The sequence below is a fragment of the Arabidopsis thaliana genome, assembly GCF_000001735.4.
Source record: "Arabidopsis thaliana chromosome 1 sequence".
Lineage (NCBI taxonomy): Eukaryota > Viridiplantae > Streptophyta > Magnoliopsida > Brassicales > Brassicaceae > Arabidopsis > Arabidopsis thaliana.
The window spans coordinates 8,664,092-8,688,461 of NC_003070.9; the positions used below are offsets into that span (position 1 = coordinate 8,664,092).

General features: G+C 37.9%; 8 protein-coding genes across 15 annotated transcripts; 5 read left to right on the forward strand and 3 right to left on the reverse strand.

The window, feature by feature from the left end:
• The first annotated feature begins 5 nt into the window (after positions 1-5).
• On the forward strand, positions 6-1,478 carry NFD2 (Ribonuclease III family protein). The gene is made up of 3 exons (NM_102290.4): positions 6-187; positions 285-373; positions 578-1,478. The coding sequence occupies exons 1-3, from the start codon at positions 110-112 to the stop codon at positions 984-986; spliced, it is 576 nt and encodes a 191-aa protein (NP_173854.1). The 5' UTR covers positions 6-109; the 3' UTR covers positions 987-1,478.
• Positions 1,479-1,782: 304 nt separating this feature from the next.
• TNO1 (TGN-related, localized SYP41 interacting protein) lies at positions 1,783-8,560 on the forward strand (the record flags this gene model as incomplete). 2 transcript variants are annotated; one of them, NM_001198156.2, is made up of 9 exons in its annotated part: positions 1,783-2,082; positions 2,173-2,304; positions 2,408-5,662; positions 5,989-6,638; positions 6,743-6,819; positions 6,916-7,565; positions 7,729-7,876; positions 7,973-8,054; positions 8,145-8,460. In NM_001198156.2, 9 exons carry the CDS (start codon positions 1,981-1,983, stop codon positions 8,245-8,247), a joined length of 5,199 nt encoding a protein of 1,732 aa, NP_001185085.1. In that variant the 3' UTR covers positions 8,248-8,460.
• Positions 8,561-9,822: 1,262 nt separating this feature from the next.
• KCR2 (beta-ketoacyl reductase 2) lies at positions 9,823-12,317 on the forward strand. Its single transcript, NM_102292.3, has 4 exons — positions 9,823-10,307; positions 10,856-11,141; positions 11,744-11,813; positions 11,947-12,317. The coding sequence occupies exons 1-4, from the start codon at positions 9,965-9,967 to the stop codon at positions 12,184-12,186; spliced, it is 939 nt and encodes a 312-aa protein (NP_173856.1). The 5' UTR covers positions 9,823-9,964; the 3' UTR covers positions 12,187-12,317.
• AT1G24475 (uncharacterized protein) lies at positions 12,191-12,252 on the reverse strand (the record flags this gene model as incomplete). Its single annotated transcript, NM_001349573.1, has 1 exon — positions 12,191-12,252. A coding segment is annotated over exon 1 (57 nt), but the record flags the coding sequence as incomplete, so codon positions are not given.
• AT1G24480 (S-adenosyl-L-methionine-dependent methyltransferases superfamily protein) lies at positions 12,269-13,137 on the reverse strand. Its single transcript, NM_102293.4, has one exon. It carries the CDS (start codon positions 13,066-13,068, stop codon positions 12,349-12,351), a length of 720 nt encoding a protein of 239 aa, NP_173857.2. The 5' UTR covers positions 13,069-13,137; the 3' UTR covers positions 12,269-12,348.
• Positions 13,138-14,766: 1,629 nt separating this feature from the next.
• AT1G24485 (ER protein carbohydrate-binding protein) lies at positions 14,767-17,803 on the forward strand (the record flags this gene model as incomplete). Of its 4 annotated transcripts, none has more annotated exons than NM_001160891.1 (6): positions 14,767-14,848; positions 14,943-15,468; positions 15,766-16,373; positions 16,913-16,972; positions 17,235-17,388; positions 17,509-17,803. In NM_001160891.1, the coding sequence occupies 6 exons, from the start codon at positions 14,767-14,769 to the stop codon at positions 17,801-17,803; spliced, it is 1,725 nt and encodes a 574-aa protein (NP_001154363.1). The 4 variants fall into 4 exon arrangements, with proteins under 4 accessions (NP_001154363.1, NP_001117346.1, NP_001117345.1 ...); NM_001123874.1 differs by having other exon boundaries at positions 17,235-17,384; positions 17,509-17,637; NM_001123873.1 differs by lacking the exon at positions 16,913-16,972 and having other exon boundaries at positions 17,235-17,384; positions 17,509-17,637.
• A 300-nt stretch (positions 17,804-18,103) lies between these two features.
• Positions 18,104-21,180, forward strand: ALB4 (OxaA/YidC-like membrane insertion protein). Of its 2 annotated transcripts, NM_102294.7 has the most exons (10): positions 18,104-18,599; positions 18,682-18,792; positions 18,875-18,949; positions 19,193-19,253; positions 19,339-19,412; positions 19,502-19,606; positions 19,796-19,903; positions 20,079-20,182; positions 20,262-20,492; positions 20,572-21,180. In NM_102294.7, the coding sequence occupies exons 1-10, from the start codon at positions 18,273-18,275 to the stop codon at positions 20,873-20,875; spliced, it is 1,500 nt and encodes a 499-aa protein (NP_173858.5). In that variant the 5' UTR covers positions 18,104-18,272; the 3' UTR covers positions 20,876-21,180. The 2 variants fall into 2 exon arrangements, with proteins under 2 accessions (NP_173858.5, NP_001154364.1); NM_001160892.1 differs by lacking the exon at positions 18,682-18,792 and having other exon boundaries at positions 18,143-18,599.
• AT1G24510 (TCP-1/cpn60 chaperonin family protein) lies at positions 21,180-24,156 on the reverse strand (the record flags this gene model as incomplete). Of its 3 annotated transcripts, none has more annotated exons than NM_102295.6 (9): positions 23,812-24,155; positions 23,280-23,598; positions 22,828-23,176; positions 22,552-22,684; positions 22,418-22,470; positions 22,223-22,325; positions 21,883-22,049; positions 21,666-21,779; positions 21,180-21,583 (listed from the first exon to the last, which is right to left on the reverse strand). In NM_102295.6, the coding sequence occupies exons 1-9, from the start codon at positions 24,008-24,010 to the stop codon at positions 21,413-21,415; spliced, it is 1,608 nt and encodes a 535-aa protein (NP_173859.1). In that variant the 5' UTR covers positions 24,011-24,155. The 3 variants fall into 3 exon arrangements, with proteins under 3 accessions (NP_173859.1, NP_973907.1, NP_001321715.1); NM_001332652.1 differs by having other exon boundaries at positions 21,413-21,583; positions 23,672-24,156; NM_202178.3 differs by having other exon boundaries at positions 23,280-24,156.
• Between the last annotated feature and the right edge of the window lie 214 nt (positions 24,157-24,370).

The window sequence follows — 24,370 nt, forward strand, 5'->3', positions numbered from 1 at the left end:
TGATTGTGCAATTGTGCTAACTGTTTCAATTTATAAATCCTCAAGTTTCTCTCTCTCTCTCGCAGAACAGAGAGTGGTGAAATCAAGTGAAGAACACTAAGGTTCAACTATGGCGACTCTTCGTTTCACTCTACTTCTTCTTGTCTTCGTCGTCGGGATCTTCTTCTCCTTCTCCTCCGTTTCTCATGTATCTCCATCTCATCTCTTCTCTAAAAACCCAAACTTTTTATATTTTGTGATCCGAACACGATCCGTTTCTTATTTCTTCGTGGCGTCTTTGGTAGGTACGTGCAACAAGTGAAATCAATCTCAGGATCGAACCATTTTCCTCGCCGTTCGCGACGGATCTTGCAAAGCTGCAAACTCAAATTGGGTACAGTAACTTAAAGTCACTTCTTCTCTGTTGATTTTACTAATTTGTTCCTAAATGTGTATTGGAGGATCATAATTAGGGAAATTAAGGCCATTTCTATAAGATTAGATACTCTCTTGATGTGATGATTAAGTTGAATCACTGATTTGGTTAAATTCTATACTCTTAAAGTTGTGACCTTTCCTTTTTTTTTGTTTGGTGTAGCTACAAGTTTAACAACATCAACCTTCTTCGCCGTGCAATGACTCATGCTTCTTTTTCTCAAGAGAACAACAAAGCCTTGAGTATCTTTGGAACCCATATCATTGAAACCGCGGTCTCTCTTCAGTTTCTCGCTAAAGATATCGATATTTCCTCGAAAGCACTGGGCCGTTTGATATCAGAGGTTTCAAATGTGGAGTCCTCATGTGCTCTTGACGGAGACCGGTTGGGTTTGGGGAAGATAATCAGAGTTTCTACTAAGACAGATGCATCGAACTCGGCCATTCTTTGTACTGGCTTTAGGGCAATCTTTGGAGCTATAGCTATTGATGCTGGAACGGTTGATGAAGCCATCAAGGTTTTCTGGAAGGTACATGGAGCTCGAGCTGGAAGACTAGTCTCTATGTTGTAAATTAGAGCTTTATTAAGTCATTAAAGTCATGTTTTTTCGGATGCCAAGTTCTAAGAGACTCTTCTCCAATGCTTAGAATTTTATGGTTGATGTTAACTATTAGCTGCTGTTATGAGGGTGTAAGTGATCATACTATAGTGTTGACTCCAAAACTATCTATTTTTGTTGCAGTACCTGCAGTGACTTAATGACTGAAAACGTTAAAATGACAACAAATCAGTCAATTGCAAAGAATTATGGTGGTATCTCCATAGAAAATGTGAAAGTGGTCCAAAATGTGAGAGATGTGCATGCAGACTTGTGGATCCAACAGTTGTGAAAGATGTTATGTAATCAGAATGTGCAAATGATGCAATAGCGACACATTAGTAATTCGAACTGTTACATGTGTTGCAGTAAGCAAGTCATAGGAAATAGGGATCCCATCATCATTTACTTGTTATTATGTTGAATTTAATTGATATATTTTGTGAATATAGGATTACATATGTATTTAATGCGATATTTTGTTAAGAAGATTTTATGAGAGAATCTGTAATTATATTCTAATTTTTGTCTTACATTTGCAATATATACGTTTGACTAAAATTAAGTGATCCTTAAATTGCACATATTACCATATAAAAGTCACGTGAACAGAAGCAAACGTTTCTTATTGGACGAAACACATCACCCACTTCAATGGCACGACACAACCAAAACATATGTCCAAAAAAAATAAACGATTTTGGGAGAAAACAAAACGCACCGCGTCGGTCGTGCTGCAACGCTTTCTTCTTCTTCTTCTTACCTCGCTAATTTATTACTCACGGATCTCTCTGACTTGAGCCGTTTCACACACTTCCTTTGTTTGCTCCATTTCTCGACTCTCTCTAGAGGTCCCGTCTTTGATTACCGATATTGGCTAATCTCTCTCTCTCTTTAATCCTTCTTCGGTTTCCGAATTCGTGATAGATCTATTGGGGGAAAAAAGGGTTGGGATCGTATTTAGATAATGCACGAGAAGGATGATCTTCCGCAGGATTCTATAGCTGATGGAATTGAGAATGATGACGAGTCTAATGGGCAAGAAGAAGAAGAGCTTGATCCTGACCAGGTGAGATTTCTATTTCACCATGGCTCTGAATCGTTTATGTGGTTTGTGTTTCGTATGCTGAAATTGGGGGGATATATTGGTATTTTGCAGGGAACAGCTTTCGTTGATAGTAAGGAAGATATGTTTGTTGATGCTCCTGAAGAGTTGAATTTTGATACACCTAGCAAGGAAGCTCTTACCACAGATGACGATGATAATGATGACCTTGGAACTCATTTCAATGTCTGTTATTTTTTTTATGATTCTTTTTAAAGTCTAAATTTTTTGTTGAGTTTCCTCGAAAATTTATTGAAAGATCTTTTCTTTTTTTGTTTTCTGCATATAGATTGAGAAGGGGGATTGGGAGAAGGAACTTGCAGGGCTTCAGGAGCAGTTTAAGCTGTTGACTGGTGAGAATGATTTGACAGGTGAAGATGGGAACACTACTGTGGATATTGTCAGTCGCTTCTCGAAGTTCTTAAAAACTGCCAAGGAAGAGCGGATTCAGCATGAGGTTGCACTCAAGGAGCTTCACGGGGTTATTAGTGGGAGGGACGATGAGATTGCTGATCTCACCACAAAAATCTCTGAGCTTTCTTCGTCGCAGCCGGTTTCCGAAATGGGTGATCAGGCACAGAACTTGGAGCACCTTGAGGCTGCAACGGATAGGATTATGGTTTCTCTTAGTAATGTATTTGGGGAAGGGGAGTTGCAGTATGGTTCTTCTATCTCTGAAAAGCTTGCTCATCTGGAGAACCGAGTTTCGTTTTTAGGTGCAAAGTATACTGAGTTTTACTATGGTGCTGATCAGTTAAGGAAGTGTTTGGCTAGTGATGTGTTGGATCTTAGTTTCCAAGAGGATTTTGGTTCAGCTCTTGGTGCTGCTTGTTCTGAGCTATTTGAGCTCAAACAGAAGGAAGCAGCCTTTTTTGAAAGACTTAGTCATCTAGAAGATGAGAATAGGAACTTTGTTGAACAAGTGAACAGAGAGAAAGAAATGTGTGAGTCAATGAGAACAGAATTTGAAAAATTGAAGGCAGAGCTTGAGCTAGAAAAGACTAAGTGTACTAACACAAAAGAAAAGCTCAGCATGGCCGTAACAAAGGGGAAGGCGTTAGTTCAGAACCGGGATGCTCTGAAGCATCAATTGTCTGAAAAAACAACAGAGCTTGCGAATAGGTTGACTGAATTACAAGAGAAGGAGATTGCCCTTGAAAGTTCTGAAGTAATGAAGGGGCAGCTGGAACAATCGTTAACCGAAAAGACGGATGAACTTGAGAAATGCTATGCTGAATTGAATGATAGGTCCGTATCCCTGGAAGCATATGAGCTAACAAAGAAGGAGTTGGAACAGTCTCTGGCTGAAAAAACAAAAGAACTTGAAGAGTGTTTGACGAAACTACAAGAGATGTCAACAGCATTGGATCAATCTGAACTCGACAAAGGCGAGTTAGCAAAATCCGATGCTATGGTTGCATCATATCAGGAAATGTTATCGGTGAGGAACTCTATCATTGAAAATATTGAAACTATCCTGTCAAACATATATACACCTGAAGAAGGTCACTCTTTTGATATCGTTGAAAAAGTAAGGTCACTTGCAGAAGAGAGGAAAGAGCTCACAAATGTTTCCCAGGAATACAACAGACTAAAAGATTTGATCGTTTCCATTGACTTACCAGAGGAGATGTCCCAATCCAGCTTAGAAAGTCGCCTAGCTTGGCTTAGAGAATCTTTTCTCCAGGGAAAAGATGAAGTTAATGCCTTGCAAAACCGGATTGAAAGTGTAAGCATGTCTCTTTCAGCAGAAATGGAGGAGAAAAGTAACATTAGAAAGGAACTGGATGATTTAAGTTTCAGTTTGAAAAAAATGGAGGAAACTGCAGAGCGAGGTTCGTTGGAGAGGGAGGAAATTGTGAGGAGACTTGTGGAAACCTCTGGCTTGATGACAGAAGGAGTCGAAGATCATACTTCTTCAGATATCAATTTACTTGTTGATAGATCATTCGACAAGATAGAAAAGCAAATCAGGGATTCTAGTGATAGTTCTTATGGCAACGAAGAAATATTTGAAGCCTTTCAAAGTCTCCTTTATGTGAGAGATCTGGAGTTTTCACTTTGTAAGGAAATGCTAGGAGAGGGAGAGCTGATTAGCTTTCAGGTAAGCAATCTCTCAGATGAGCTAAAGATCGCATCTCAAGAACTTGCTTTCGTGAAAGAAGAAAAAATTGCTTTGGAGAAAGATCTAGAGCGATCAGAGGAGAAATCTGCTTTGCTCAGAGACAAACTTTCTATGGCTATCAAGAAAGGCAAGGGACTAGTCCAAGATAGGGAAAAGTTTAAAACTCAGTTGGATGAGAAAAAATCTGAAATCGAAAAGCTGATGCTCGAGTTGCAGCAGCTAGGTGGTACGGTTGATGGCTACAAGAATCAGATAGATATGTTATCGAGAGACTTAGAGCGCACGAAAGAGCTAGAGACTGAGCTTGTTGCTACTAAAGAAGAAAGAGATCAACTTCAGCAATCCTTATCTCTAATTGACACGTTGTTGCAGAAAGTGATGAAATCAGTTGAAATTATAGCTCTCCCTGTTGATCTAGCATCTGAAGATCCTTCAGAAAAGATTGACCGACTTGCTGGGTACATCCAAGAAGTGCAGCTGGCTAGAGTAGAGGAACAAGAAGAAATAGAAAAAGTAAAGTCAGAAGTTGATGCGTTAACCAGTAAATTAGCAGAAACCCAAACAGCCCTGAAGTTGGTTGAGGATGCCTTGTCTACTGCAGAGGATAACATCAGTCGGCTTACTGAGGAGAATAGAAATGTCCAAGCTGCCAAGGAAAATGCTGAGCTTGAGCTGCAAAAAGCAGTTGCAGATGCCTCCTCTGTAGCTAGCGAACTGGATGAAGTTCTTGCAACCAAAAGCACACTTGAAGCTGCACTCATGCAGGCTGAAAGAAATATATCTGATATTATTAGTGAAAAGGAAGAGGCTCAAGGCAGAACTGCTACTGCAGAGATGGAGCAAGAGATGCTGCAAAAAGAAGCTTCAATTCAGAAGAACAAATTAACAGAAGCACATAGCACCATAAATTCACTTGAAGAAACACTTGCTCAGACAGAAAGCAACATGGATTCGCTGTCCAAACAAATTGAAGATGACAAAGTTCTTACTACAAGTTTAAAGAATGAGTTAGAGAAGCTTAAAATTGAGGCAGAATTTGAGCGTAACAAGATGGCCGAAGCTTCCTTGACAATAGTATCCCATGAGGAGGCACTAATGAAGGCAGAGAATAGTCTTTCTGCTTTACAAGGAGAAATGGTGAAAGCTGAAGGCGAGATATCAACTCTCAGTAGTAAACTTAATGTATGCATGGAAGAGTTAGCTGGATCAAGCGGAAACTCACAGAGTAAATCTTTGGAGATTATTACTCATCTTGATAATCTCCAGATGCTACTGAAGGATGGAGGTCTAATTTCCAAGGTGAATGAATTCCTTCAAAGGAAGTTCAAGAGCCTTAGAGACGTGGATGTCATTGCTAGAGATATCACACGAAATATTGGTGAGAATGGATTATTGGCAGGGGAAATGGGCAACGCTGAGGTAACAGTATTCTCTTACCTTTCCAGATCAATCTTTCTTCTGTTAGTTCACTTTTTTCTACTCAAATTTACAGCTGCCCTTCATCATTCCTGTTTGCATATTTGTTGGTTCCAAAGATGCCTTAACCTGTAGCGATCTCCTATTTGTTGTTTGCCAAGGATGCAACATTAGTTAGAATCTGTTTTTGTGGGAGTTGATTAATGGAGATATTATGAAATTATTATTCTGTGAAACATTTGTCAGTATAGATGGGCTAGACTTTAAGAATTCTCTCTTGGTCAATTTGTTAATAGGCTGTTCTCTTGATAACGCTGTTATATTTCCAGGATGATTCGACTGAGGCAAAATCGTTGTTGAGTGACCTTGATAATTCAGTGAACACAGAGCCGGAGAATAGTCAAGGGAGTGCAGCTGATGAAGACGAAATTTCTTCATCCCTTAGGAAGATGGCAGAGGGGGTCAGGCTGAGAAACAAAACCCTCGAGAATAACTTTGAGGGTTTCTCAACTTCCATTGATACTCTCATAGCGACTTTGATGCAAAACATGACAGCAGCTAGGGCTGATGTGTTAAATATCGTGGGTCATAATTCATCCTTGGAAGAACAGGTGAGGAGTGTGGAAAATATTGTTCGTGAACAGGAGAACACTATATCTGCATTACAAAAAGATTTGTCATCTTTGATATCTGCATGTGGTGCGGCTGCCAGAGAACTGCAGTTGGAAGTGAAAAATAACCTCTTAGAGTTGGTTCAATTCCAAGAAAATGAAAACGGTGGTGAGATGGAATCAACTGAAGACCCACAGGAGCTTCATGTAAGTGAATGCGCCCAAAGGATAAAAGAATTATCTTCTGCCGCAGAGAAGGCATGTGCTACTCTTAAACTCTTTGAGACAACAAATAATGCAGCTGCCACTGTAATCCGAGATATGGAGAACAGGCTAACAGAAGCATCTGTCGCTCTAGAAAAGGCTGTGTTAGAAAGAGATCTAAACCAAACTAAGGTTTCAAGTTCTGAGGCCAAGGTGGAATCTCTGGAAGAGCTTTGCCAAGACCTGAAACTTCAGTTGGAAATCTCAGAGTGAAGGAAGAGAAATGGCATGAAAAAGAGGTGGAACTGTCTACGTTATATGATAAACTATTGGTGCAAGAGCAAGGTAATTTTTATCTTTTGTTGTCTCTCATTTCTTTAAATCTTCATCACATAATTACCACTATACTAAAATGTCACGTGCTGTTGCTTCGAATTGCAGAGGCAAAGGAAAATCTAATTCCAGCTTCTGATATGCGAACCCTTTTTGACAAAATAAATGGTATTGAAGTGCCATCAGTAGATCTAGTCAACGGATTAGATCCACAGAGTCCATATGATGTGAAGAAGCTATTCGCGATTGTTGATAGTGTTACTGAGATGCAGCATCAGATAGACATCTTATCATATGGACAAAAAGAGCTCAATTCTACTTTGGCAGAAAAGGATCTTGAAATTCAAGGTCTAAAGAAGGCGACTGAAGCAGAGAGTACGACCGAGCTAGAGTTAGTGAAGGCAAAGAATGAACTGTCCAAGCTAATATCTGGCTTGGAAAAACTGCTGGGTATATTGGCAAGCAATAATCCTGTTGTAGACCCAAACTTCTCCGAGTCATGGACACTCGTACAAGCACTAGAAAAAAAGATAACTTCCCTTCTCCTAGAATCAGAGAGTTCAAAATCAAGGGCCCAAGAACTTGGTTTAAAGTTGGCCGGTAGCGAGAAACTTGTCGATAAACTATCATTAAGAGTCAAAGAGTTTGAAGAGAAACTTCAAACCAAAGCAATTCAGCCTGATATTGTTCAAGAAAGAAGCATCTTCGAAACACCGAGAGCACCTTCTACCTCAGAGATATCCGAGATTGAGGACAAGGTAATATCTTATTTCGTGCTATTTCAGCTTATTCCTTGACCCTTGTTTTGTTTACGCCATCCGCTGCCATTGTGATTGGTGATATCTTATAAGTAATCATTTAGCTTCAATCTCTTGCTATGTTTTGATCTCCAAGTTTGGACTGAACCCATTTTGTTCTCAGGGAGCCTTGGGAATAAAATCAATATCACCGGTGCCTACAGCAGCACAAGTGAGAACAGTGAGGAAGGGATCGACGGATCATCTTTCAATCAACATAGATTCAGAGTCCGAGCATCTGATGAACAACAACGAAACAGATGAAGATAAAGGTCAGGACTCTGGCGTCTACATATATATCTCGCTTATTACTTAAGTATGATACCGCTCGGTTGACTCATATCTTAAACACAAATATTCTTTGGCAGGACATGTTTTCAAGTCTCTCAACATGTCTGGTCTGATTCCAACGCAAGGAAAGATAATAGCAGATCGGGTTGATGGAATATGGTAAATATACTCACTAATATCGAACAGTTCTGTAATAGCTCCCAAATATTTCCATCTTACCAATCCCCGGGTTTGATTTCTGCAATGCAGGGTCTCAGGTGGAAGAGTATTGATGAGCCGTCCTCAAGCAAGGCTTGGCGTTATGGTATACAGTCTCTTATTGCATCTGTGGCTCCTAGCCTCCATCTTGTAATCAAGACAGGTGACTCTTAGGTCTCTCACATGAAACTACTACACACAAAAGAAACACATAAATTGCTCTCTCTTCTCTTCTCTATTCTTCCATTCTTTGTCGACCCGTAAACAGAGAATGATAGGTGTCGTCTTGTATATATAACCTGAATAATGTCTCGATTATCTGCGAGCTTTTTTTCATTATAGTTCTTCAGTTTCTTAGTCCTAGAATGTTTAATTAGGACTCCGAAAATGGAGCAGTAAGTTATTACAGTTTGTTTTTGTTTGTGTCTCAAAGTTTTTCAGAAAAGTGAAACATATGTTCCATGACTTAACATGTTTTGTGTCGGCAACGACTTTTAAGTTTCGAATGATTTTGTAAACAATTTTTTGAATAGTAGTAAGTAGTATGATCTAACGAAACTAATCATTTTGACTCTTTAATAGCCTTTGACTTCGAGAGTAGCGAGAGAGAGAGACTTATTGACTTCATACCTACCACTTATTAACTATGTTATCTATTCCCAAAGATTGAGCTTTGGAATTGACGTATTCAAGCTTTGCCTCTACTATAACCAAAAGCAAGAGATAAATTAACTTGCTCTAACCAGAAAAGCTCGTCTTTAAACAATAGAGGCGACTAGAGGAAAATACATTTTTTTTTGTTTGCATCTATTGTGTATCAAAACTAGAATCGAATTTAACTGATGAGCTAAATTAGCTAAACACAATATAGTAACGTGATTAATGTTGAAATTCAGAAATGGAACTAGATTATTAAATTTTAACACCAAAAAGACTGTCCACCAATTGAATGCATAGTCCTTTTTATAGTGAAAAAATGTCCCAACCCCAACCTACCAAATTCCCAAAAGAATCATATTCTTCCTGTTGTATTTGAATTTTGAGTTTTGAGCAACACAATAACAACTTTTAATTAGATTTTATTTTCTTTTTAATGAAAGATGACTTATCCAAAATAGTTTGATGACTTGGTCTTTTCTTGCAAACTAAAATTTTTGTCTGATACTCTCTTGTTAGTCATTTCAACTCAGTTTGTAGAAACCATCGTTATTACTTATTAATGCCGAAAATCTGCCATGGAACCAAATCATTAAATTTAACAAAGAACTGTCCAAAAAAGGGTAATTTAAAGATAAATTATTTTCATTACAACAGTATTAATGTATTAGAATTATTAAATATAAAACAAATTAGCAAAATTAAAGAAACAATATGAAAATAGTAGGCAAAACATAAGCAAAACAAATTTTGGTCAAAAATAGAAATTTAAGGTTCAAAGTTGAGATAAATAAATGATTATTGATATAGAAACTAAACTACACACAAAACTGTACGTAATAATACAAAATATTACAAAAACATTCAAATTTAATGGTATATAGCCGTATTACTTAGATGGCAATTGTGTAATGAATGAGATCATAATCTTCCTTAAGACGGCGTTACCCAACCTACCAGTCTCCCTAAAGATCATAATCTTCCTTAAGACGATCACTTATCCTATATAGTACATGTTGATTTGACCTTTTCTTGTAAGCTATAATATATTGTAAAACACATTTTGTATAAAGAAAATTAAGATTGAGCAAGGAAAATAATCTCTCTCTCTCAACTCTAGTTTTCCTACTTAAAGAGTTAGTTCCAAACCAAAATGTCATGACAAATAATCAGCTAACAAATATAGGAAAAAAGAAAGAAAGAGAAAGCAGAACATGCAGGGAGCATGCATCTCCGAGAGTCAGCCATGGTATCTCCATTTCGTATGCTTCATAGGCTTTCTCTTTCTCCTTAGAGTACTATTCATTCCTCTCCTAAAATGGTTCACCACAAGATTCCTCCTCACACCCAAGCGGCTCAAGCGGTACGGCTCATGGGCTATGGTCACTGGAGCCACCGAGGGGATCGGACGCGCCTTTGCTCACGAGCTGGCCAAACACGGCCTTAACCTCATCCTAGTCAGCAGAAACCTTTCGAAGCTCGAATCTGTCTCTGATGATTTCCAACAAGAGTTTCCCCACATCAAGATCAAGATCATTCCATTTGACTTCTCCTCTGGTAACAATAATAAATACACTTTCTTACTTTAGGTCAATCCTATAGAACTAGTCTATACATAGTTATCGACATTATGTGTGTGTGTGTGTGTGTGTGTGTATTAATACTAGTACACGATTGCAATATTGAATAAATATTCTTGTTTCAACGACCAGGGTAAATATACCATTACTCAATATGAATCATTTCAAATAGTACACAATTACACTTATTGTATCTAGGTGTGTGTTTGTCAGAGATTTGCGAAAAAAAATAGTACATAGTTACACTTATTATGTGTTTGTAAGAGGGCAAAAACAATCGATTTTGTTATAGTTTTGCTGGAAAAAAATACATGATATTTACAAGATTAAACAGAAAATTAAATATTTAGAAATATATTTTGTTAAATGACCTAGTAGTTGTTTAATGCATATTTATTATGTCATTTGGTAATTTTAAGCTATTTTCCGTCTGCATAAATATACATAGAACCCAAGAAATGTAGCATACATAAGTCTATATATGGAATAGAAAAGATGTACTTGAAAGAAAGAAAAACTGTGCAGAAGGAGGATACGGAGCAATCGAGGAAGGGATAAAAGGCCTTGAAGTTGGGATTTTGATAAACAACGTTGGTATTACTTATCCACGCGCCATGTTCTTCCACGAGGTTGACCAACTTACATGGACCAAAATCCTGAGGGTTAATCTTGAAGCCACCACTTGGGTCACACGATCACTCATCGGACCAATGCTTCACCGCCGCCGTGGAGCCATCGTCAATATTAGCTCCGGCGCTGCCGTTGTTGTCCCTTCTCATCCCCTCTACGCCATCTACGCTGCCACCAAAGCGTAAGGACTTACCACTTTCACTTTTCTTTCACCAAATGCACATTTAATACATCATCATACCTATACTAGCTAGCTAGATTAAGGTTTCCATTCCGTTCTTTCCTTTTCTTGGTAGTTGTTGTATAATAAATACGAAAAAGCATATTAGCAGCACTTGTGTGGAGCTTGAGCATTGACGATCCAAAAGTCTCTAATTTAATTTATTGATGTGTATATATCTCCCCCGATTAAGACACGTGACTTTCTTATTTCTACTACTGTTATATGGTAAATGCATGCTTAAAAAAAAAAAAAAAATAAATTAAAAAAAAAAAAAAAAATGCATGCTTAAAAGGAATTGAAGTATAATCATACGATAAAACCTCAGTCTAGACTGAAGTGTTGTTCGTAAAAAATGACAACTAACATTTTTACTTTGAAAGCAGTAAATAGTAGTTTTCCTTTTCATTGCATTAAATATTACTACTGTCTAGATATTTGCATTAATCATGATTTAAATTGTTTAATTTGCTCAATTATTCATCTAACTATATCATTATATTACCTACCTGAGCGCAGATTGTCTCTGTCACATTAAGAAATCTCTAAACACGTGTATGCAGTTATGTGGATGCACTATCAAGATCTCTACATGTGGAATATAAGCAGTTTGGTATTGATGTCCAGTGCCAGGTACTTTTTCTTCTTTTTTTTGTATTCAAAGACTATCCAATATATGTATTATAGCATATTTTTGTACTCCCTCAGGTAATACGTAAAAGATTTAATGTTATAATGCACGTACGTGTGTAAATCAAATGGACAGGTTCCCTTATACGTGTCAACAAGGATGGTGTCAGAAGTGGCAGCTATAGACAAACCTAGCTTATTTGTACCGTCGCCTGAAGTCTACGCAAAAGCGGCGGTGGCGCAGATCGGAATTGGATCACGTTGCTCGCCGTTTTGGGCTCATTCTCTTCAGTGGTTTCTTGTTGGACTTGTACCGGATAACCTTGTTGATACTTGGCGTCTCTCTATCGGACTTCGCAGAAGAAGTTTATCTTAATGATCATATTTTCAAGTTTGTATTTGCTCCTCCACCTTTCGTGGATAAATATATGGCCCATTGGGCCTGACAGAAAAAACTTATAGAACACAATTTGCCCTTTAATAATATTTCAATGTGACATAAAAAAACAACAATATATTTAAGTACGAAACAAATAATTCAAGACCGAACTAGGATGGATGAATCCCTTTTCTTCCTAAACACGACCTCTGTATCCAACCCAAAGCCGTCCACATTTCTTACATGAACCACCTCCGATTGTCGGAATAGTTTCACCAATGCCTCCACACTGAAGAGATCATTGGCTGAATACTTATCCGATCGTGTAGAGAGAGCCACGTGTAAAACACATAAACCTCCAGGTCTCAGTGTCCGTTCGATCTCTCCAACAAACTTGTCCGGATAAAGTGCATGATCAAACACGTTGGAGAATTCAAAATCAAAAGTCTCATCATCGAACGGCTGGTGATGAAAGTCACCTTTGACCACCAACGGCGGATATGGCACCAGATCCATTCCCACCGAGTCGTTTACGCCTACACGTTTCAGGGCCTCCACTTCTTGCCCGACTCGAGCTCCGAGGCAGAGACATTTAGAGTCTTTGGATAAGAGGCCTTGACGTTTCAGATCTTGGAAGAATCTTGAGAACACTTTGATCTTACGGTCCCAGTCTCGTGTCATCCATATCGTACGAAGCCTAGGGTTAAGCGTTTTGTTGAGCTGTCGTTGGATGTAGTAATCGTAAGACGTGTAACCTGGTCGGATCCTGATGAGTTCTTTTTCGGGTTTACGTAGTTGTATAGAGAAGAACAGGATGAGAGGGAGAGTGAGGAAGATAGAGACTAAGACGTATTTCAGAATCGGCTTTGGTTGCTTCATTTCCTCGAATGAGAAATTTGCATACACAAATCTTTCTCTCTCTCTCTCTCTACAGGTGCATGAAAATGGAGGGAAGAAAAAGGTGTACTAAAAGGCAAGGCAAATTGAGAATATCTCAGCTAATGTTTACACGACACGTTCCCAATAGTAATGATTAATTATGTTAAGGTTATTAGTTTAACACTTAAGAGAAATAAAATGAATAATTACAATGAGGATTGAGAAAGTGCGTGTAAAGGCAGCTTTTAATCTTAACCGTCGATTTGCTTAAGTAGCATGCAGCTCATCTGCTAGAGATTACCATATTATAGTGTAAACTGTGAAGTGGGAAGGTGATCATTTCCGATTTCTTCATTTTCAATTGGTATTTGATACCTATGAGTATCTTATTTAGTTATATGTTCTAAATGTACTCGGAGATTTTGGAAAATTCTTCTGTAAACAATATACTAGCTTGGTTCAAACATCTCAAATAAAAATACATTTGTTATGATCTTAGAAATGTTTTCTTTATTTTGATGTGTGAACAAATGTGGAATTACTATTTTGAATCTCTACTGTGTGTGGGTGTGTGTTAAACCTCTATTTTTAGATGCATACATTACTAAGGAGTGAATTATCTATCTTTACATTGCTCCAATATTTCGAAGAAATGATATATCCTTATAATGATCCCAAATAGTTTTCTACCTGTATTTGTCTTGATAAAATAAAATAAAAATTACTTCCACTATTTTAAAGATGATTAGAACGATAATTTTCTTTTAAAAAAAATGGTAGCTAGATAGAAAAAGAAAGCAAATGAGAACACGACATATGTGACTGGATGACTTTTGCTTTGTAGATAAATTAACTTAGCCAAGCGGTCCAAACGTTAAAAAAGTTCAGTTGAATTCAAATTATCAATTATCAAAAAAAGAAAGTTCAAGTTGAATTCAAATATATTAGGCTGACTTTTAAAGTGTGTACGCATTGGCTTAATATTTTATTTTGTTGGTAGATAATACGATTTGCTTAACATTGCCATTTAACGCCAATACTTTCCAAAAGTTAAGTTGAAAGATGAATTGAAATGTTATTATACTTACAACTGTATGTTTTTGTATTAGCCGAAAAGCTGTCGAACAAATTATTGTAACTAATTCCAAACGTTGTTGGTTTAGTCGGAACCACATCACGTATGATTGACCCTTTCGACGTCGGACGACCCATCCAACTTCTATAGTCTACTAACGAAGTCAACCACTCTATGATTACTCTGAACATTCCTTTACCACTAACAATATGATTTAAAACCTCTTTGCACATTCTTATATTGGTCTTTTGTTGTCATCGAATTATTTCATTTTTATAAATGTGCCATTTTGTGTCATTACCTCGATCCACGTTTTGATCGTATCAGATATAGATAATGTATGTTTTAAAAAATGCATAGTGTTTGTTTTCTAAGTTAAACTCCGAGGAACAAGTTTACATTTGGAATCCCATTGGCAAAAAGTTGTCATGACTATGAATATTATATTCGGGAATTCACAATTATGTTTCTTTCTAAGAGAGGATGTTTTAAATCAATTGGAAAGTGTATGGTGTTTCATAATGTTTTCCGTAAATGTAGGGCTAAAATGATTAATTTCTTCCACTAATATTGAGCATGCACGTATAAATAAGCACAAGAAAATACATTCTTGTCTATTGGTGATGGAAGAATCAAGCATGGCTCAAGCTTCTCTTATTTGCCTCCTCCTAAGTTTTTCCATCATAATGCTTTCTAACGCAGCCGGTTAGCTATTCAACTTACGTTATACTTACATATAAACTCTTTTTTTTTTTTGTCAAAGTAAGATTGATTTGAGTTTGATGTGGAATGGTTTCAGACATAAGCATCGACTGTGGATCATCAAGTTCGCACATTGACGCGGACAACAGAACATGGGTGGGAGACACAGACTTTGTTGCCACCGGTTTGACTTCTAAATTTGTACCGTTTAGCAAATTCCCTGCTGAACTAACCACACTCCGGTATTTTCCTACGGGAGAGACCAACTGTTACACCAACATTCCGGTGGAAAAAGGTGGGAAAGTCTTAGTTAGGACGAGATTCCTCTATGGTGATTATGATGAAGAATCCACGTATCCGACATTCGATGTAGTGTATGATGGTAAACATCGATATTCGGTCGTCACAACGACATTTGAAACCGTTACTGAATCGGAAGCGATATTTATTCCTGAAAACGGGAATATCAGTGTTTGCTTTTTCCGTACGCTTTCTAGCAAAACCCCTTTTGTGTCTACCATTGAAGTACGAAGGTTGGACGACTCTATGTACACCGATCTTGGCCCTAAGGAAGGTTTCATCCTCCAGCAAAGGATCGCCTACGGTGCGCAGGAATTAGTAAGGTAAACATACATATACATATGAAAAATCATCGGATTTTACTCTAGCGATTACCAGTTTGCTTTATACCATGTTGTTCATGGAAGAATTAAACCGGAGTTAACTATATTTGGAAAACTAACCGTACGTAGATCCAAAGTCAAGGAACAACCAACTAGCATTTGGTAAATAAAAATCAATTTAACTATTTTTTTTTCTTTCATCAGTCCCGGGACTTCATGATAAGGAAAGATATAAAATGAATAAAACCTAAACATAAATTTATAGCGAATTTCTAACATAAATTCCCACATTTTCAGGTTCCCATATGATCCTTATGATAGAATATGGATGCCAGCATCGGTTTTTGCCTCACATCTAACAAGTTCTGCCACTTCTATCGACACAACAGGAGCTGACAATCGACCACCAGAGATTATCCTTCGGACTTCTTGGTCGCAGAAGGACATGGCTTTCTATGATATAAAGCTACCTTTTTCTGGAGTGACATTTTACATTGTCATTTATTTCTCCGAACCACTAAGCCTTGGTTCTGACCAAAAGCGGTCTTTCAATGTTTACTATGAGGACAAGCAAGTGGGTTCAGATCTAATTGTGCCACCTTTCGGGGCAGTGACTCAAGCTTCTTTGAGGGATGTGGTGAAGACTGAGCTTGCCTATCTGACTTTTGAAGCTACACCAGACTCGACTTTGGACCCACTCATCAACGCTCTCGAGCTCTATGTCATTAGTAATAGTGGTGGAAGTGGAAACGGGACGAATTCAACAAGCACGAGCGGTGGTGGCAGCCCTAGTCCTGGTGGTGGTAGTGGCAGCCCCCCTAGCACTGGCGGTGGTAGTGGCAGCCCCCCTAGCACAGGCGGTGGTGGTGGCAGCCCAAGCAAGGGCGGTGGTGGAGGCAAATCCGGTAATTATTCTTTTCATTATCTTATATATATGTTGTAAAATACGGTTAATTTTAATAATTTTGGTTTGAGATAAATAATGAATAGAAGAGGCTACTAATTCTGACAATAATAAGAAAACGGTTTGTTTTGTAGAAAAGATATCAATCTATATATTAATATATAAATCTATATATATAAGTAACTCTACTCTAGTGGTTCTTTAAAATATATGGATACTGAATTGAAAGGGAGGAACTCGTGTGGGTATATTAATTAGGATGCAAGATTTAGCTTCTAGTTATTGACGATCAACTGCCTTTTATCAACATGCAAGATCATAACTAGGCTTAAAGGTTAGAAGAATGGGAAGTGTTTAACCAAAAACTTTCATTGTAAAACATAGCCGACTAGGAGGCGGTTTAGTCCGACTTTGAGCCGTCATTTTTCTAGATAGATTGGTCAAAAACATGCTCTCCAAATTACTAGCTCCGTAAGAAAATTGACTTAAACTGAAAACTAAAATTATAAGTCACTTTTCTTCGTTTGAACGATATTTTAGGAGGAAGCAATAATGGAGATGGAGGAACCAACAAAGCTAGTGAAGATGAAAAATCTGCAGGCATATCAGTTCTCAATATTTTTTTTAATTAAGATGTTTTTTTCCATATTAGGACTTTTAGAAGAATAGTCACTTAATATAGTTTGGGACAATTTCTAGAGATTATTTTCAAAGTTTTTGTCGTATAACAATATCATTTATATATAAAAAAAAAACATTTATGAAGCTTTGGATGTTAATAATCATGTTATTATTGTTATCAAATGATATGAGATCGTTGGTTCGAGTCTAATATGTGGTACGTTTGTGTTTGTGTATGAAGATTCTTCAGGTAAATCAGGAGAGGAGAAAAGCAGCAGCAACTTAGCTTTACCTCTTGGAATTTCATTACCGACTTTGTTAAGTCTTGGAGCTGGTGGTTGGGGCGTCTGGAAATATTTCATCAAACCTAGGCGCCACCCGGAATCAGAATGTTCGTATTCTCCTTTTATTTTTATTTTTATAAACTTATTGCAATAAATCTTATTAATTTGAATTTCTACTATAATTTTTATTTGAATTAACTAATGTATATAAATATTTATTTATGGTTGCAGTGCCACTCAAACAGAATATAAGTTTACAAGTGAATATGGGAAACGCAACAGTAGTGAATGCTGGGCAATGACGACGACTTACATCTACTACATGCGGATCCATCATCACTCATCACCCTCCAATATATGTTATTCTTTTTTTCTCCTGATTTATTGGTTGTTAGATGTAATTTATACTATTTCAGTCTTTTCATCGTATGTTTCACATATTTTTATACTTAAACAAAAATCACTAACAATCATGAAATGTTTATCTCTATGGTTTTCTCCACCAAAGTTCGGGTATAGATATTAGTGTTACTTTTCGTTGTAGAATTTAATTGGTTATAGTTGTTAACGAGTGATTTATAGGTTGTGAATGGTGACTAAAACCGTATCCAAAACCGTATCGTAACAGTGTTGTAACAATATCAAAATTTTTACATATATATATGTATTTATGTATTTTTGTTATTATTTGAACCGCACTGCACTTTTCCCGCATCGCAAAACACAGTCACCATTCGGAGCCATAGTTTATGTTGTTATATTTACCCTAGAAAAAGTCAATAAAAAAGGTGAGATATATAGTTTGTGTTGTTAGTTTTAAAAAATCAGAAAAACAAAATTTGGTTTGCTCCACTTCTCAGTTCGGTCGGTCTCGCACACTGAGACGCAAAGCAAGAACACAACAACACAACAATACTGCCAACAAAATCCAAATCTTCCCCATTTTGTCTTCTCAACCAAAACCCTAAAACTCTCCTTCCTTCTTCTCCCTAGAGATGTCTTCAACAATATCCCTAAAGCCGACGCACCTTATCCTCTCCTCTTTCTCCACAGGCAAAGTCCTCCAATTCCGCCGCTCCCGTTTCAGCCACACACCGTCGTCGTCGTCGTCTCGTTATCGGACTCTCGTAGCTCAACTCGGGTTCAGACCAGATTCTTTTGATTTCATCAAGGACCATGCCGAGAATCTGCTGTACACGATCGCTGATGCCGCCGTTTCGTCCTCTGAAACCTTTGAATCTGTCGCCGGCACTACTACCAAAACGACCCAGAGCAATGATTGGTTCTCTGGTATTGCTAATTACATGGAAACTATTCTCAAGGTATTAAAAGTTTTGTCTTTTTTGGTTTAGAAAGAAATGAATTTTTGTGTAGCTATATGATTGATTTTGAATTGGATTGCAGGTTTTGAAAGATGGGTTATCAACTGTACATGTTCCTTATTCCTATGGTTTCGCTATCATTCTATTGACTGTGCTTGTTAAGGCTGCTACGTTCCCATTGACGAAAAAACAGGTTTTTAGTTTGTTTCTATTGCTGCTAAGCCATGATATCATTTTTAGTCCATGTTATTGAATTGGTGGTTTATTCTCTACAGGTTGAATCTGCCATGGCTATGAAATCTTTGACGCCTCAAATAAAGGCTATTCAGGAACGGTATGCTGGTGATCAGGTGAAAAACAATTCTTCTATACTGTACACATGGGTTTTATTTGTCCTGATGCTATACTAAGTTATGTTTGCATCAATTCTTAGTTGATGGAGTTAAGGAAAAAGTAAGAACATGTGTGTTGCTATTGGTTCCACAATTGTGGAGGGATACTAATGAATATAACAAATATTATAGCTTTACTATGTATGAATATAGCCCTCTTGTTTAAACAAATAGCTTCTTTATTTTTGTTTATCTTTGCAGGAGAAAATTCAGCTTGAAACTGCTAGATTGTATAAGCTTGCTGGAATAAATCCCCTTGCAGGTACAGTATGTTACTTCAGCTTATCGTATGTTTTTCCATTTGAGACAACATTTATGGTTAAGCTATATTTTCATTTATCTGTTAGGCTGCCTCCCCACACTAGCCACGATACCTGTCTGGATTGGGCTATATAGAGCCCTCTCAAATGTTGCAGATGAGGTACCTGGAAATAACTATATCCTTTTGTATCTGTAAGTGCCTTGAGATTCTTTTTTGACAAGTAGTTGGATGCTTGTTTCTAACTTTAGGGGCTCTTAACGGAAGGTTTTTTCTGGATACCTTCTCTTGCTGGTCCAACGACTGTTGCTGCAAGACAGAATGGCAGTGGAATCTCATGGCTGTTCCCTTTCATTGTAAGTATCATTTGAAACTTGATATTTCGAAAATGGAATCTAGACTAGACTCATAGTTCTTACGAACTCTTATTCAGTTTAATTGTTCAAGCATATAAAACTGATTAAAATGAATTATTGAAGAAAACTTGAGGGGAGTGGTGTCGGACCTCATCGCTGATGTCTACAAATTTCCATTTTATTTCTCAGGAGGGACACCCACCTCTCGGATGGCCAGACACATTAGCATATCTTGTCTTACCTCTATTGCTCGTCTTCTCTCAATACCTCTCCATTCAAATTATGCAGTCCTCGCAGGTATAGCATCATGTGGAATATGTGATAATAGTCTATTAGTAGTTACGTCTATGTTGAAAATGTGTACCACATTGGTGCCTGTGCTGAAAGCTCATTCCATTAAAGTATAATTCAATCAACAACGAAATCCTTCTATGCAACAGAGAAATTTATGTTTCTTATCATTTTTTGTCAGAGTAATGATCCAGCCATGAAGAGCTCACAAGCAGTGACTAAGCTTCTTCCACTGATGATTGGCTATTTTGCATTATCAGTTCCTTCTGGTTTAAGTCTTTATTGGTGAGTCTAATTTTCTGTGGTTTTCGTGAGTGGTCAGCTTCCACTCGCTATTCTTCTCAGTTTTAAAGTGTTTTTGCAGGCTGACCAACAACATTTTGAGCACGGCACAGCAAGTATGGCTTCAAAAATATGGTGGTGCTAAGAATCCAGTGGAGAAATTCACTAATTTGGTCACTAAGGAAGATAAAACACAACAAATTGAGAAGTCTTTTTCAGAACCACTAGTTCAGAAGTCTGTTTCAGAACTGAAAATACCAAGAGAGAAGGGTGGTGAAAAGGTGACCCCAGAATGCCCCAAACCTGGTGAAAGGTAACCAAATCTTCTAAAATGTGTCATCATTCGTTCCTAGAAGCTGTTTTTTTGTACTAACACGTCCATGTGATCCCAGGTTTAGGCTGCTGAAAGAGCAAGAAGCAAAGAGACGTCGAGAAAAAGAAGAGAGGCAGAAAGCTGAAGCAGCTCTATCTAATCAAAATACAGACAAAGCACATGAACAAGATGAAAAATCTGATACAGCCATTGTCGCTGAAGATGATAAAAAAACAGAACTTTCTGCTGTGGATGAAACATCCGATGGCACAGTAGCTGTGAATGGGAAGCCATCCATTCAAAAGGACGAGACTACGAATGGGACATTCGGCATTGGCCATGATACAGAACAACAGCATTCTCATGAAACAGAGAAGAGGTAAAGACTCATGTTTTCATGTCTTAAGGCGAAGCCAAACAAACAAAGAGGAATTGAGATTTGAATAAGACGAGGAGAAATCTTGGTACTCAGGCCTTGTAGTCCCTCTGCAACAGATTTCGAAGTTTATAGATCTTAAGAGTGGGAAACATTAGTCTTCAGGGTTTAGATTTTGTGTACAAAGACCATAGCAGATGGGTATTTGAAGCCTTCGAAGCTTGGTTTCATATTTCTTATGTTCTTATGTACAAGCAAACAATTACTTTTGTCCTCGTTCACTGGTGTTACACTAATACGATAATAGTTTAGTCTACAGTATGAGACCTGCATCAGTTACTAAATCGAAAAGAAAATGCAAACGAGTGCTTCGATCTGTGGACAAGTACACACAAAAATTAAGATCTGACGATGTTCTTAAATAGAAGGTTGCAAAACAAAGGGAACAAGTCAAGGATAACGATGTCGAAGGGTATCAAAAGCTAATAGAAAGCAAACAAAAAACACCGAAGAAGCCAAAGGTTAGGACAAAGGTAGCAACAAATCAGTATTCAGAATTGGAGATGACATCGTCGATCTTTAGAATCATCTTAACGACTTGCGTAGCTAGCAAAATTTGTTGCTGTTTCCCGATCAATGTTTCAAACACATTTTGCTCCCTCATATCGTTTGTTCCCACGTCATTGCAATCTATTCCATAGAAGGGAATATTCTCCTGTTCATCAAAACCCAATGTTTGTTCAGTCACCGAACAAGCAAGTCAATGATATAGATAATAAAGTTCGTCGTTTACTAACCTTAATTTGCTGAGATTTAACCGCAGAGAGTGTCTCAATGGGCTGTAATCCACTGTTCTCTGCAAGAGCCATAGGGACAGAGTCCAAAGCTTCTGCAAACGCCCTAATTGCATACTGTAAATGAGGAAGTATTTATACATGATTAGTATTCAGAGTTACAATTTGAGAAACAAATGATTTCATTTCAGGGTATCAAAGAGGAAAGATCATATTTTACCTGCTCCACGCCAGGGTATTTATCAGCAGCTGCATCAACCGCAAGTGAGCAAGCGATTTCAGCTGCCCCACCTCCATAAACAATTGATTTGTTGCGGATGAGATTCCTAGCCACACACAGAGCATCGTGGATACTACGTTTCGTCTCTTCTATCATCATTTTGTTACCTAAACCATATTCCGCAACAAATCGTTGGATCAATCAGTTATACAATATCGTTGTCCACCATATACTTAGAAGGCATTAGATTCAGTACATCGATGTTTATCTCTCATCAGCTATTCAAAAGTCAAAACAGTGCTGCTAAAGTGCTAATAAGTACAAAAGACAAGGCGATTACCTCCACGGATGAAAACAGTGACAGCTTTTGAGTTCGCACAGTGCTCAATATACAGCATTCGTTCTTTTGTTGTGCCAAAAGATTTCTCACGAACCACGCCAGCCTAAATATATCAGGAAATGTTGGGTTTCAATGGTCTGTTTAAAATCTAATTAACATTTTACAAGCAAAACCTAGTGAAAGTAAAAAAAATACCTTCCCTAACTTCTCTGGGGTCAACTCCTGGAATCTTGGAACAATTCTACCGCCTACAAAAAGAAAAATTTCTGATCAGCTTTGCATAACTGATACAAACACTAGCATTAGATGCTTAAGAGTACTTTACTTACCTGTGGCTATTGCGATAAGTTCTAATTCAACACCCCCTACCCATCTGACAGCAGGCAAATTCCTGTGCATCAATAGATGGTTTGCCTCATCATCGAATCCCCATTGGCAAATAACCAGCGTAGCACCAACATCCTGCAAAGTTAAAATCATAAGGGTCATACATAAATCATATCATAAAATGCATTGTGGTACTAATGACCATTGTCAAAAGGATTTCTTCAGTAGCTTACTCAACATCCAACTGACAATATAAATTAATACAAATTAAAACCTACCTTGCACTTTTGTACCATCTCATCGAAATATTGCTGCTCTTGCTTGCGCAATGTCTCAAACTTTTCCACTGTATCAATGTCCACCTTATGCTTAGTCTTCGGCTTCGGTGGCTCAAAGGGACAAGTCAAAATGGCAATGTGGGCATCTTCAATCTGCTTTGGCATTTGCGGATGACTCATATCTTTGTCAATCAGTATTCCATAAATAAGCTCAGTGTCCTCCAACTTTCCCCCAACTTTCCCCTCTACTTTGATCAGATCTAAGTTAACATCCCTCCTCTCTAAATCAGCAACAGCAAGAACCGCTTTAACAGCAATCTCAGCTAAGCTGCGCTTGCATCGATTCACACTGTAACAATGAGCAAGAAAGAGTTAAGACAGTATACTATAAACCAAGTAAAAACAAGCAACAACTATTGAAAAGTAGCCTGAATATCAAAAAGGAACATTACATCTTCGAGGACAGAGTAGTCATGCAAGTCTGAACCAGAGGCTCATAATTATTAACATCGAATTCAAACTTTTGGGCAATACGCTCCAAATGCTCAACAGCCACCCTAGAAGCCATCTCATATCCTTCAGCAATACGAATGGGATGAATTCCTCTATCTAACTGACGTTCAGCTTGCTCAAGAAGTGCACCAGCCATAACAACAACACCTGTTGTTCCATCACCAATTTCATAATCCTGACTCCGCGACAGTTCCACCATTAGTTTCGCAATCTGGTTGTCAACATCCATTTGCTCCAATATCGTAGCACCATCGTTTGCTGCAAAAGCAAAACAAAGGCGAGGTTACAAACAATATACAAGTAGTAGTAGAGCTGAGCTAAGTTAACAGACATAGCGAATCGATTTTCAAAAAGTAGATGGATCTATTCATCAAACTACGGCATCAACATAGTAAACACTATGCCAAGTAAACAAGAGCGAAACTAGAAATTTAAAAGCAGATATGAAGAAATCAAAAGGAAGAAACGAACTGATGGTGATGTCTCCGTCAGGTCCTTGAAGCATCTTATCCATTCCTTTGGGTCCAAGAGAGGATCGAAGGATCCGAGCCACGGCTTTACCAGCGGCGATATTGGCTTTCTGAGCATCGATTCCTCTAAGACGAGTCTTTTGATCTTGCTCTCTCAGTATAATGAACGGACGCCCGAACTCATCGAACGCCAGCGCCATTTTCGAGCTTCTCTCGATCCGATCGAACTATAGATCTTGGGTTTTTTTTGTTTCCTAGTGCACTGGAGAGGAAAAAAAAAAGTTGAAATGGGGAAAAAAGCGAGAAGAAGAATGTCTGGAAGATTTGAGAGCTTAAAGTGGTCGAGTGTAAAACCCTAACTCGCTGTTGATGGCAGAATCGTAAATCGGAATTGATTCATGGGCCTAACAAGACGTTTGGGCTTATGGGTTTAAAGCCCATCTGATATAAGATGAATAGAATGTTCATGGCAATACTATCATAATTTGGTTCTTTAATAAGACACTCGTTAATACGACGATTTGAAGTTGAACGAATGGTTTCATATTCATTCGCATGTT

Excerpts from the sequence above, each read along its gene's own strand:
- NFD2 (NM_102290.4), top strand. The coding sequence starts at position 110 with ATGGCGACTCTTCGTTTCACTCTACTTCTTCTTGTCTTCGTCGTCGGG. Across the intron at positions 188-284 it reads CCTTCTCCTCCGTTTCTCAT|GTACGTGCAACAAGTGAAAT; the intron begins GTATCTCCATCT and ends CGTCTTTGGTAG. Across the intron at positions 374-577 it reads AAGCTGCAAACTCAAATTGG|CTACAAGTTTAACAACATCA; the intron begins GTACAGTAACTT and ends TGTTTGGTGTAG.
- KCR2 (NM_102292.3), top strand. The coding sequence starts at position 9,965 with ATGCAGGGAGCATGCATCTCCGAGAGTCAGCCATGGTATCTCCATTTC. Across the intron at positions 11,142-11,743 it reads ATCTACGCTGCCACCAAAGC|TTATGTGGATGCACTATCAA; the intron begins GTAAGGACTTAC and ends ACGTGTATGCAG. Across the intron at positions 11,814-11,946 it reads GTATTGATGTCCAGTGCCAG|GTTCCCTTATACGTGTCAAC; the intron begins GTACTTTTTCTT and ends TCAAATGGACAG.
- AT1G24480 (NM_102293.4), bottom strand. The coding sequence starts at position 13,068 with ATGAAGCAACCAAAGCCGATTCTGAAATACGTCTTAGTCTCTATCTTC.
- ALB4 (NM_102294.7), top strand. The coding sequence starts at position 18,273 with ATGTCTTCAACAATATCCCTAAAGCCGACGCACCTTATCCTCTCCTCT. Across the intron at positions 18,600-18,681 it reads ACATGGAAACTATTCTCAAG|GTTTTGAAAGATGGGTTATC; the intron begins GTATTAAAAGTT and ends ATTGGATTGCAG. Across the intron at positions 18,950-19,192 it reads AACGGTATGCTGGTGATCAG|GAGAAAATTCAGCTTGAAAC; the intron begins GTGAAAAACAAT and ends TTATCTTTGCAG.